The sequence below is a fragment of the Phyllostomus hastatus genome, unplaced genomic scaffold, assembly GCF_019186645.2.
Source record: "Phyllostomus hastatus isolate PE091 unplaced genomic scaffold, TTU_PhHast_1.1 phas_contig_196, whole genome shotgun sequence".
NCBI classification, from domain to species: Eukaryota; Metazoa; Chordata; class Mammalia; order Chiroptera; family Phyllostomidae; genus Phyllostomus; species Phyllostomus hastatus.
The window spans coordinates 32,228,445-32,242,258 of record NW_025333709.1 but is presented as its reverse complement, the minus strand read 5'-3'; the positions used below and the strand labels follow the sequence as shown (position 1 = coordinate 32,242,258).

The following is a 13,814-nucleotide window of genomic DNA, read 5'->3' as shown; positions in this document are numbered from 1 at the left end:
TGTTTTTTTTAGAAAAGCAGGTCCCAAGTTCAGGGGCAATTCTAGCATAAGATGATATGGTTACATGCCTAAACCCGTTTCTCCTGCTCTGCCACCATAAACAGGAAGAAAGGCCAGATCACACCTAAGAGGACCTAATGACTTAGACAGTTACCTTGTTTTCTAACAAGCGTGGTGTTTAAATAGATCCTCCAAACTAGCACCACGCCCTATCAGACCAACTTTCTTATGACCACAAAGAAAACATGACACCAACACTTGGGGGGCAAAGGCGGGGGAGGGGGAAGGAGACTCTGTAGTTCAGAGCCAGCTGTCCTAATTTTTTTCAGAACAGAAGACAATCAAACTCTACTTTAAAAGCAGGTTGCTGTGATATCCCCTTTCCTCCCCATTCACTTGTCTACAGCCATCCTTGCATCCACAGAGAGCCTCTTCATACAGAGGCGATATTAAAGTGTCAAATCAGAGACAACCCTCACAACTCCCAAGCAATTTAAAAACAAAACCTCACATTCCAAGTTCAGGAAAAGAAAATAAAAACAGAATTCAGATACTGTCAGGTATCACCAATGAACATGCAAAAATACACATTAATGTAAAGAGACAAGCAGCAATGTTTACACGGATTAACTGCCTGCCACCCTAAGAAGACCTGAAAATCATTCCCTCATTTGGAGCGGTCCTGAGAGCCCGCACCGTGCACCTCCCACGACATACGTTCAAGACGCAGCGGCGTGGGAGACAAAGACAGGCACCAGCCTTACCGACTTCCAGACACTCAGGCAAGGCTGCTCATTGGAGGTTACACTAGATAATTATAAATGTTAATCATCAGATGGCTTTCCTTCTCAAACTTAGTCACATCATTTCAGAGTCCCACCTCACACTGCGCAATATTTCAAAACTGCACCAGACACGAGTTAAAGAAATGATGAATTGTCCACAGAGTGAGATACCAAAATGATATTGTGGAGGAGTATTTCATGGTATGTCAAGATGCTCAAAACACATGTATTGCTCAGCACCAAACACAAGGTTACAAAGAAATAGAACCTAATTTCTGTAAAAAATAAAAGTTATTTTAGTGGCCTGGAAAAGTATGTAGTGATACAGATATTTCCAAAACTGGCTTGATTCTTATTTTGGCTTATTCTCTATGCTTCTTGTAACATTTTATAATAAAAATTTTAATTTAAAAACACTATACAAATGTTTGCACACACCAAGCTACACTCCAGTTACTGTGGTAGTTTTAGAGCAAATTCCTAAAGTCAAGAAAATAAATCAAAAAGGAGTTCTACGTTTAAGAAATCAGGTATTTTCACATAGAAGTAGTTCTAACAGAACCCACCTAAGGGTGGGGGGCAGGGACACAAACAAAGCAAAGCCTCTCAACAAAACCCAGCAGGTAAGTGGGTCAGCAGTAAGTCTTAATAAACCCGTTAGCCTCTAACACAAGCATGATTTGCACACCCCACTGCTGGGAGGGTCCTATCATCTTTAACAAATGGAAGCAGACAGGCTAAGAGGTTAAGAGGTAAGAAGACATTTCCACCTTCTAAAACAGCTAAGTTCTAGTAACTTCACTCTCACGTCATCAGAATCTGTGAAAGCACAGACCCACAGGCCCCCTACCAAGCAGTCCTTAAAGGCATGCCCACCATGGTCATTTTACCTTGGGAAATTTGTCACCGGGCTACCATCCAAAAGACCCTCATGTTCCTCAATACCTGGACTGTGTCATGAGCTCTGCTTGCTTACAGGAACTGAAAGTGATTCCCGACCATGACATGAAAAGAACTGAGTGTCAAGACCAGGTGTTGAGTGTGAAGGCCGAGATGGCGATGGGGCATCGTGTGCAAAAGGGAGCATGTGCAAGAGGGCTGAGTGCAACATCATACCTATGCATACCTAAAAGAACAGAATCACTCCACCTTCTGCCTACAGACACAGAGGGAAGGTTCTGTATGTATTAAGTATGCATAGTTCTTCTGTTGCACTCAGCCCTTCTGTATAAATACAGAAGGACCTTCCTCTGTATTTATAGCCAAGGAGCAGCGCCATTAGAGCCATGCATTCACCCTCCTCCACTCCCTGGTGACAAACATGTTTCTGCCCTGCTTTCCTGAGCTCAGTCTTGTTCTGTTGGTGCACATGGCACTGGGCAGAAGGACCTTGGTTTGGGTCCCTGACCCAGAAGGGTCAGTAAGACAAGGTCCCTGAGACCTCCCGCCAGGTGGGTAACCCAGATGGCTGGCTGGCAGGCAGTCCAAAGGCATCTATCTACATGGCCGGCCTGACAGGTTGGCCCTCACCTTTGCCAGATGGCGGCCTAGGCATGTGCTTTATTTGCAGGGTGTTACACTTCCAGTGGCTTCTCCCAAGAAGGAGAAGAGTTTAGCCACTCATAACTGAAATTAATTATGACTAAAAATATATACAAGGTAACCCAGATTTTACAAATGTGGTTAAAGGGAAACTTTCTCATCCAGAGGCCTCATTGGGTGATTTATTACTTTGATTTGGGTATACTGTATGATCTATAAATAATTGCCCACACCAGACAGGATGTTAATTATATAATGTAGTGATTTAGAAATAAATTATTTAACATTTCCTTAAATTGTTTCAACCTCCTGTTAACATTCTGTCACAACCAAAGTGAAAGCGGTGACTTCTGAGAGTTAATTTGGTACAGCTCAGCAGTCGCTTGGCTATCCAGTCTGCTTTAACAGTTCATTGTCCTAGGCAAGCCAACAATGAAAGGAGGACCCTTTAGTTCTCTGTGCTGTGCTTGCCGGGCTTGCCCTGCTGCCTGCCTGCCTACCTGCCTGCCAGCACCACCAGTGTGCCGGCACCACCTGAGTGCCGCAGCCCTCTCACTCGACTGTAGGTTTGTCAGTAAAGGACAGACAGACCTTTAAGACTATGAGGCCAATGTGGCCTACAGTGAAAATGAGTTTGACACCCCTGGCCTAGATATGTCATCTGCTAAAAATTCGTAATACATATTTGGAAGTGCTACCAAACCAAAACCACAATGAGAGACCACCTCAGATCTGTTAAAATGTCTATTTCCTAGAAGACAAGAGATAACGAATTCTGGCAAGGATGTGGGGAAAAGGGAACACTCACACACTCATGGTGGGAATGTGAATGGGTACAACCACTACGGAAAACAGTGTGGGAGTTCCTCAAGAAATGAAAAATAGCACTGCCACAGGATCCCATGATCCCACGTGGGGGCATACATCCCAAGGAAACAAAAACGTTACCTCGAAGAAATATTGTATCTCCACCTCTGTGTTCAATGCAGCATTATTCACAATAGTCAAGGTAGGGGAACAACCTGTGTCCATCATGGGAAAAATGGATCCAGAAAATGCGGTCCATATACACAACGCAATATTGCTCAGCCTTAAACGAACAGAAAATCCTGTCTTTTGTGATAAGGAGAATGAAACTGGAGGTCATTATGCTAAGTGAAGGAAACCAGATGGAGAAGGACACACAAGGCATGGTGCCACTTACATGTGGAATCTTTTTAAAGTAGTGTTGAACTTGTAGACACAGAGTAGAAAAGTGGTCGCCTCGGGATGGGGTGGGGAAGGGGCCAGGGAGAGTTGGTGGAAGGATACAAACTCTCAGTTCCGGAAGGCATAAGGCCTGAGGGTCTGATGCATATCATGGTGCCTATAGCTGACAACACGGCAGTGCAGAACTGAAATTTGCTGAGACAGTAGGACTTAAATATATTCACCAAAACAAAACACAACACAACAAAGTGAAACAAAGTGGGTAAAAATGTAAGCTGATAGATGTGTTAATTAACTCGATGGGGGGAAATCCTTTTGCAATGCAGTATACATAGATCAAATCAGTATGCTGTACACTCTAAATAACTCACAGCTTTATTTATCAATTATACTTCAATAAAGCTGAAAAAAGGTTACTGGATCTTCTTAAATTATTCCAGAGGTTTGAAAAACAATCAACTTATCATAGCAATCATAATTTCTTTCTACAATTATGTAAATTATTTCAGGATTCACATGGGATATTTGAAATTAGAAGCCAAATTAAACTTATAAAATATTTATATTACTGATTAACATTTCAGTCCACTAAAAAGTCTATGACATTTTGAATAGAGAGGGAAAAGAGCCAAGTCGATAAATTAGGGTTAAAATTCCTGTTTCACCTTTTCATTGTACCTGGGTTTGGGAAAAACCTTATTGTGCGACATCTATTTCATCCACAGAGACCACAGGCCCCTAAACAAGTATTACAAGCCACCTAAAGAATCTCCGGTGATGCCACTTAGGGATAGTTTCCCAAGTTCTCAGAACTCTTGTTTTTCTCCCAATTTTGATTGTCAGGAAAAACAAATGACCACTTCCCCAAAGTACAAACTTTGTTAGAACTACGGAACCTATTGCTGTCTACATCTTTGGTAGCAGTGAGAGATTACAGTAATGCAAGTTCCATCCAAAGGACCATGGATTGTTTTGTTTTTTTAATGAAAACTCCCAGTAGTTTCCACTGGAAGTTCTGCTGAAAATGGTAAACATGTTATAATACGCGTTTGCCCTTACAAACCACCTTCAGTTCCCGTGGGCCAGCTCAGACCCACACAAGCTGCAGCTTGGTTAGAGAGGTGACAGACAGTTTTACCTGTTACGTATTTGTCCCTTAACACAAGCTGACAGGACGTGATTTGTTTGAAGCCCTACATGAGTGTTAAACACATTCACTGTCTCTCTCAATATACTCAAATCTACATGTGAAATTTCCAAAACAAATGGATTTTTCAGCCATCAACCATTTAACCATTCAAAATCAAAGATTTTCATGAGCATTTCTCAAAGCCAAATCCATTAAGCAATTATACATCCACATCACTGATAAAAGGAGCCTGAATTTCTGCACTAATATTCTGATTATGCACTTATTACTCTGACTTTTATTAATTCTAATTTTTATAAAGTACAATCTCTTTCATCCTTGGGGCTAAAATTATTTACAGAATAAACCATACAGTAGAATCAACATATGCTAAAATGTTGTGTCAAAATGGATACCACTGCACCAATTTTAGAACTAGTTTTAGCTTTTGATTTTAAATTTTAATTTCAAAAAAATCTTGCCCCATAATGGTATTAGATTACTTTTACATATTTTTCAGTCAAAAAAAATCAACAAAAAAATTAGCTAACTGGCCCTGACGCAAGTCCTGACTGGTGTGGCTCATTGGGCTGGGCATCGTACCACAAACCAAAAAGTCACTGGTTCAATCCCCGGTCAAGGCACATGCCTGGATTGCTGGCCAGTTTCCCCGGCTGGGGGCATGGGAGGGGCAAGCGATCGATGTTATCTCTCACACATCTATGTTTCTCTCCCTCTCTTTCTCCCTCTGTTCCCCTTTCTCTAAAAATAAATAAAATCTTAAGAAATCAGCTGACTATATCTGTAAAATACAATTGGGACATATTTCACAAGAGGCAAATGCTTTAAGCTTCACATGAAAATAATACCCCTATCAAAGCATTTGGGGATCAAGAAATCTGCTGTGTTAGGAAGGTGACCTAACTGCCTTTAGTCAGTTTAGTATTTATAACAAACTGACATCAATAAAAAGATTTCCTGAGCAGCTTAACCTAGGACAGCAGAGTCCACAGTACCCTCACCTGTTCACCTAGTGCATGAAATCAGCAGCTCAGTAACTGCTGGGCAGGCGTCTGCAGCCCAGGCCCCAGAACGCAGAAAAGGCCTGCCGCACTAATAGGAATTCCAAGCAAGGATCACTTGGGAAGGTTAATGCCATTTCCTACCCAGTTTCAAACAGGCAGGAGTTCACGAGCAGAAGTGATTAATACTGATCCTGTTAGATGGCAATCAGCCTGGTAAAATTAGCCTGTGAAGTAAGATGGTGGCCATTTCGTCACTCAGAGACAAGGAAGGGTGATTTTCTGCAGACGTCTCTCTGAGATCGGTGACTCACAACCCACTGGCAGACCACACGCTGGCAAATGGAAGCATGAAAGGGAAAAAGAGGCCCATCTCAAGGTCTCCTTGGCCTTGAAGCCAGGGAGAGGTAAAGATGGCACTTAATTTTATAAAATTCCCAACCAGGGAGCTTCTCACAGCGAGGTCCGGGAGTGGGCCCCGTCCAAGACCTGCTGTTACACCCACAGGAAGTGCGCACAGCCCGAGAATGAGCATTCTGAAGGAGCAGTTTGACAGAGTGATTTGTGTATCTACTGAACCAATTATTAAAAATATCTTATATTTTCTACTATCTCTGTTTTTTTTTCACTTTACTTTTCTAGTAACTGGTTCTTACTCTATTTTATAAGTATTGATCCAGAATGAATTGGAAATTTTTTTAAAAAATACCTTTTCCCATGGGGAGTTTGAAAAGCACCGCACTAAAGCAGGCAAAATACAGTTTTCTGTGGATGGTCTGCATGTCATGATTGCGAGGGCACTGATTAACCTGAAATCGTTCTCCAATTACTTGAACGGTAAGATTTTTCAGAAGCAGGTAATTGTGCCCATGTGTACACTACACTAAGCTCCTCTGATTAACATCTGAATTAATCTAGAGATATCTAAATTGTAGGTTAATGAGATACCACATAATCAAAACTATTCCAAGGAACCGAGGTATTAATGAACATGATTCCCTTGGAAAAGGGAAATTCTGCGGTCAAACACGTGCGGGATGTTTGCTCCGTCTCATGGCCCCCTCCTGGGGAGCCGTAAGACAGCTCGGCAGGGGCGGGATTCTGAGAAGGCCAATGATTAAGAAAAGAGTCTAAGTACAGATGTGACTTTCTTTATCTAAACACGTATCTTGTTCAGAAAACACAATTTTGGAAACATGGGTATAGTGAAAAGCCTCCGTCAGCAAACAAACACCCCAAGGATTACTCACTAGCTGTTTGTCATCTTCATTTATACACGCACCATGCTACCCAGCCCCCACGCGGCAGAGCTCCAGCACCAATGAGATAATGATATAAAATGACTTCATACAGCTCCTTGAGGGCAAGAAATTGGCTCCCATCCTACAGCCCAACACATACAAAGTGCTCAGCAGTTATTAAGCCATTCTCTAAGGGATGTTCCAGGTTGTCTCAGCACCCCCCAAACACAGGATGGCTCATTTTGTGGCCACTCCCTTGGAAACCTGTGTCTTTGGAGGCCTCCCTTCCTCTGGTCCCCTGGCTGGTGTGCGTGACAGGTACCTGGAGACGTAGACAGGCCCCAGAGGAGAGCCAGGAGGAAGCCCTGCACTTGGAAAAACCTCCCAGCTGGTGATCACACTCCTGTGGCCTTAACCTCTGGGCAGAGATGAGGCAAGACCCAGGAGTTCAGGTTCCCACGTGCACATCACACTCCCACCCGAAGCCACCTAACTCCCCTCTCCCAGAGTATCCACACGGTCGGTGCTCAGTGGGGACCCACTCTGCTGGATCAGCACTGCGTCATCTTGGTGGGAGAACAATCTCAACACAAAAAATATCACACCCCCAAAACAGAAAGCATCGTAACAAGAAATCGTGTCAGTCCGGCTCCTATTCAACCTCTGGCTCCCCGTTTCAACAATCAACAACAAAAAGTTAAAAATTGTATTTTTAATTTCTATGGCTCCTACGTTTACTTCAAAGGCAGCATCCACACCTTGCTCAACGTCCAGAGGGTCCTGTGGTCAGTGAAATGTAGGGCAAGGGATTGGTTTTGGTACACATTCTCGCAACCACCAAACCACAGGGTCTTTGTTAAGGTCAAAATTATCATGAAACATTATTTACATAGTACACAATGAGCTGAGTTCTGCAGCTGTTACAAACACGGGCCCTAACTTGAAATAATAAAAACAAAGAAAGATAAGGAGTCTTTGATTTTACTCACTGTTCACGTAAACATTAAATGTCACAGAGGAATCGACGTCAGAATTGGACACTAGAAACGTGTATGTGCCTCCTTCGGTCCCTTTTAATCTGGTTAAATGAAGTTCACTTATATATCTACAAAGAACAGACAATAAATCAATCATCTGTGGGCTGTCTGCCTTGAGTACATGTCTTTTTCACAGTTTCTATTTGGAAATGCATGGCTGTTTAGGGAAAATACAGCTCCCTTAATTCAGTATTAATGAGGTCCACAGAAACAGATACAAACACACACATATTTAATTTGGGGCAAACGCCTGCTGTGTGAGAAAGCGGAGTGGGGAAATGGCTTTCTCAGCATCAAGGAAATCTCACAGAGACTGCAGCCTCTCCTGCCTCCTGAGCTGTCCTCACGGCCCCCTTCCCACCAGTGTCCTGAACCTGCCTGCCCTGCTTTGCTTTAACAACACTGGCCTGGAAAAACCCAGACTGGCAGGCTGTTTCATGCAGACACTGCAAGGCACCTGTGGCAAGGTCAATACTGTTGCCCTCACCTTTCTTCTTGCAACACCACAGTCTCCTGGCGTCCCTCCTACCCCACCACTTCTGAGTGTTCTTTGCACTACATTTGCTGTTCAAGCTTCTGTTTCACTGCAGGGCCGCCAGATATGGCTGTGTGGACTGAGCACACATGGAGTTATTGCCATGGGCTCCGGTGTGGATGGGGTGCCCTGGGCAGCCCTGGAACTGCACGAGCTACACAACTGACTGGACACATGCAGAGGTGAGTTCAGACTCTTCCCACACTGCACATGCTCCCTGGGCAATTGCTCTCACACCGAACTATTTTCTGTTTGCTCCCTTTCAAACCTTTACCTCCCACCCAGACTTCTCTGGCCCAAGGCCTCTTCTACAGAGCTATTTTATGCCACCATCTGCCTGGGTGCAGCAGTGGATATATATGAACCCACACATGCACCTTCTCCCAGGACATGCCCTCACCAGACACTAAGATGCACTTGAAAGTGGACTGCCTTCCAGGTCTATAGCCAGTGAGAGACTGACCACGGGGAGAAACAGGAGCCCAGCTCCAGAGCACCCTGGGGTCAGACTGCACCTCAGCTTCACCTCAGCCATAGCCCCTCTTTCATCCTTTCCCCCACACTCCCTGGCAGGTCTCCTGCTCCTTTAATGAAGCCCTTGCCCCAGAACCCCCACCTCAAGCTCTACTTCTAGGGAACCTGACCTAGGATACTCCTTGCCTGCACATCTCCTCTCATGGTCAACCTCAAATTCAACAAACCCCAAGCTCTTAGCCCTTCCTAACCTAAAATGGGATCACCTCTCACCATCTTGCCTGACTGATGGACCCAAACTCCTCCCCCTCTCTCCCACCCCCTCAATCCCCTAGTCTTGTTAAGGAGGCATAACCTGGGCACCTCCCAAATCCATCCCTTTCCCGCCAACCCTTAGGCCTTGGCACAGGACAGCATTGTCTCTCACGGATCTTACAGCAGCCTGCAGCTCCCGACTGGATAAATATGCAAACTCTAAGTGAAGGAAGTAAGAGTGCTTCCTCGCAGGGTTTGTGAGAACTAAACTTACTGAGTAAATATACTCAAGGTATTCAGAACAGCATAGGTAGAAAAAAATGCATGCCGTTTACTTACATGAAGTGTTACTACTGCTGCTCTTTTTGTCATAAATGTTTTGAGGATCAAATGAGGGGTCTGCTGTAAAAGAGCTCAGGTTCACTGCCTGGCCCACAGCTACTCCATGATTCTTAGTTTCTTACAGTTAAAAAAAATGATGAAAGGCACTAACTTCCCTCTTTCTGTGAAGCGAATCATTTAATGTGTCCCTAGTACGTGCAAGTATCCTGGGAACTGCAGGAGAGAACTAGCCTCTGTGTTACACTCGAGAAAACCTGGACACAGACTTACCTGTGCACCCTAAACGTTCAGCAAAATGTAACTCTGGGAGGAAGACTTGAGGAAGTAGCCCCCAACTTCCTTCTTTGCCAGGCGTCCTCTAACTTATGGGTCACGGAAATAGAATCTGGTAAGCCAGGTAGAAGAGGGGCGGAATCCCCTCCCCCAAAGCAAGGCCCTCTTCTCACCTGATATTACTTTCATTCTCAGACTTGGGATAATTTTCCCATTTATCGGCAAAGGTTTTGTTCATATATATCCACTGCTGGCGTTCAGGTTTTGGGTATGCCTCGTATTCAACCATCAGATCCACATTTTCTCCGTCATTTACAAATACTGTAGTATTTGCCATCGGGATGATATTAATAAATCCTTTATCTAATCAGAACAGAGTAAAACAGAAAGAAACCGTTATCCACAACTACCCAGCAAAAAGCACAACTTCATCTTTGGATTTCAAAGATATTGACCAATTTCCAGCATGAACTGGCAATAACAAGTCAGAGGGCTGGAACTAGCCATTTGACATGTGTGTTGCTCCTGTGTGGTCACTGTCCTGCATGAAAGGACCCACAATGGAAACATTCACTCACCCATCTGTCTCTCCAACAACTCTCATACTTAAAGACCTATGTCCCTCTTATCAATCTGCTACAACTACTAGTCTCAATGCTTATTAGGTTTAAAAGTATTTATAGGACTAAATAGCCCATGTCCAGACTCAATACAGGTGTTTATTTGATAAGAAAAGAACATAAATCAAGAAGGGACAAAGAGTCTCAATGTTCAGTAAAAGTGTTGTATTTGGGAAAAAACTAAACTAAGGGTTGTCTCATCATATCATATATTGCAGATGAATCAAGGACAGCATTTTAACAATCAGACCATGCTTTTAACTAAACAACAGAACTCTTATCAAACTTCTATGGGACAGGGGTGAGGAGGAGCAGGTTTCTAATTTTTTTTTAGAAGAAACATAAGAAAAAATCATAAAAGACAAATCTAAATACATAAACATTTGTAAATGTCTATATAGTAAAATTAATTAAGGTAACAGAAGAAAGGACATAAAATATAGATGAAAAAACATTTAGTTAAACTGGTATTTAAATAAGAAATCATTTTTGCATATTAAAAATAGCAAAACCTCAATAAAGCTATTTCAAAAATAAAGTATACCCAACCTATTGATAAACAATAGCAAAACTAATTTGAAATAAACTTAATTTTCCAAGTGCGGTAAAAGTGGTGGACTGAATGGCACACTGCAGACCAACACAACTCTTAGGGAGCATTTAGCAACATAGATTTTTAAAGATCACTCTTCAATTTAACACTGTAATTGACATTTGAGTACTTTTCTTAGTGAGCTGGATAGCTATGTTACAAAATAAGTGCTATTTACATTAGTTATAATAATTTTAAAAATGAGAAACTGGTTAAATAAAGTAGCCCTTAGATATAATTACATACTAATAATATTAAAAGAACTTGATAAAGAACACAATAAAATAATTGCCAATATTATTTTTATAGCTACCATTTATGGAACACTTACTAATGTGCCAAGAACTGCCCTAAGTACTTTAGCATACATTTTATTTAATAATTATAACAAACATTTAATCTTATAATAGTGAAAGAGGAAGCTTATAACCCCTAAATTACAGATGAAAAAATCAATTCCTGGAGGGAAGAGCTTAGATTTTAATACAGGTCTATGAAAAGCTAACTCTGACCTCTTCTTACTATAGTATATCTTAACAGTCTCTACTTTTATTTAGAGAGAGAGAGAGAGAGAGGAAATGAGTTATATGTATAAATAAAACTCTGCTGCATATAAAAATACAAATATACCAAATCTTTAAAATGGTTATATCAGCCAATGGAATTATACGACTTTTCATTTTATTTTCCTTTTTTTTTTTCAAATTTTAAAAATGAATTATGAAATGTCAATTCTTATTATTTTTGGTGCTGTTTGGTTAAATATATTGAAGTCCAAAATGACACTGTCAAAATAGTTATTTACTGCCTTTTAGTTTCCTATATACTCAGAACAAAAAATAGAATCCAACTGTCCTACGTACTAACTGAAAAAGGATTTTTCAGATGAGGATGGAAAATCATTTAAATGAAAACTAGTTATGGAAACCACCACCTTGTTCTAATTCCTGAATTGTAAATGATACCTCCTACCATTCTTTAAGCTAAATTAGGTTAATTTTGAAAAACTAAATGTTTCCTCTGAATGCTACACTAATTTTTCAGGTTTTAAAGGTTATAAATTCAAATCACACAATGCAAAATACTCAAATTATTATTGACAACAATAGTGCATGGAACTATGCATGGACTAGTTTTAGGTCCTATCACGGAATAGAGCATCAAATTCATGAAGTGTAAGAATTATTGGAATCAAAGAATCCACCCGTGTTGGTATAAGATAAAGCATGATTTTTTCAAGTATTTCTGCATTAAGTAATTAAGGAGTTCTTTGATAATGCATTAATATTTAATTAGGTGCAAATACTGTGCCAAGTACTTCTACAAAATTTATTCCCTTTTCTCCTGCACACAAACTTGGGACTTAGAAGCTGTGTTTCTCAGAAGAGAAAATGCAGGCAGAGAAAAAGTAGGGTGCATTCGAAAGTTAAGTGGCAGAGCCCCAACTCAAAACCAAGACAGGCCATCCCGAAGTTCTGCTTTCTCTACTACTCCACATTGTAGCCAAATCCTACTCTATATTCCCAGCCACTAGAGAAATTACTTTTTCTCTGTCTCTTCCTGTTCTTGTCCCATTGCAACCCACTCCTGAAACAATACAAAACCAGATTCAGGTTTCTCAGCCACAAGTGTTTCCAGTTACACAGTTATATTCTTGGAAATTGATGAATGGATTTTAAAAATCTGATTACATACAACAATATGCTCCAAACATCCTTACTAATTGCTTTCTGGAGCTGAAGCTGATATATCAACATACTCCCTAATCAACTTAGCAAATTAGCACTTACTGGGTTTAATATTTTAAAAGCATAGCCTTCTATTTAAATTAATAAATGGTCCACAATCACGTTTGGGGACATAGTACTCTTTCTCTGTACCGACTCTATAATTGCAACCAAAGTGTCTTCTCCACATTCAGTCTGGTGAGACCCCTTCAATCATATCATGGACAGACATACCAAAATTATATGAGATTATTGTGGGATAAATCACAGACCTCTGACATTGCTACATAAATTATTGAAGAAATGTGGGGGAAAGCAGAAATGAAAACAAATATGGCATCATTTTCTTATTGCTCATGATGAAGAATTTCTCCACCCTTCAAGTACTTCATCACAGTCAAGCACGAAGAATAGGGTTGCAGGAAAGAGACAAGAAAATAGACTAAGTTCAAACAATACTGAAAAGACAAAAAATGTGTAAATGAAGTCATTTTGAAATCGTTATTATTTTCTGTAAATCAAAAACATCAACTACTTCACCACATTCTGCTCTCTTTAAGTAGAGGCTTGGAAAATACAAATTTATTGAGATGTCTAGAGTAGGGAAGAAAAGGCTAAACCACATGATGGGGTTACGGGGCACAGGTTATCATGTTCCAGTTCACATTCTGTAGAACCAGTGACCCGTGTGCCTGTGCCCTCCTTCCCGAGGGTTCATGCTGCTGCCTGGAAGGATGGAGAGTAGGGTGAGGTGGGGCGGGGAGGGGAAGTTCTGCCGACTCTTCCGTGCTACAGATGAGCTGGAGCCATGAGTGGAAAACAGTCAGCCAAAAGGCTGAGGAGCCCCACCAAAAGGTTCAGAGAAACTCTTCAGGCTTTAAGCATTTGTACCCCTCCAGAGAAATTGTACACCCGTTTCCAAACTCAAGTCATTCAGCAAGGACTAGAATTTTTGAAAAAGCTCAACTTTGCTTTATTTGTTTGGTGGGGGTGGGGAGGGTGAGTAGCACAGAGAATGAAAGGTTTGAAGA

The 13,814-nt window shown here is 41.5% G+C and overlaps 1 protein-coding gene across 2 annotated transcripts in view; it reads right to left on the bottom strand.

Annotated features, from left to right (window-relative positions):
* Positions 1-13,814, bottom strand: part of KIT (KIT proto-oncogene, receptor tyrosine kinase) — a 78,362-nt gene that overhangs the window by 22,419 nt on the left and 42,129 nt on the right. For both annotated transcript variants that reach the window (XM_045834392.1, XM_045834393.1), the window contains exons 6-7: positions 10,018-10,207; positions 7,918-8,033 (exon numbers count right to left, since the gene is read on the bottom strand). In XM_045834392.1, coding sequence (XP_045690348.1) covers positions 7,918-8,033; positions 10,018-10,207 — 306 coding nt within the window. The remainder of the gene's footprint in view (positions 1-7,917; positions 8,034-10,017; positions 10,208-13,814) is intronic.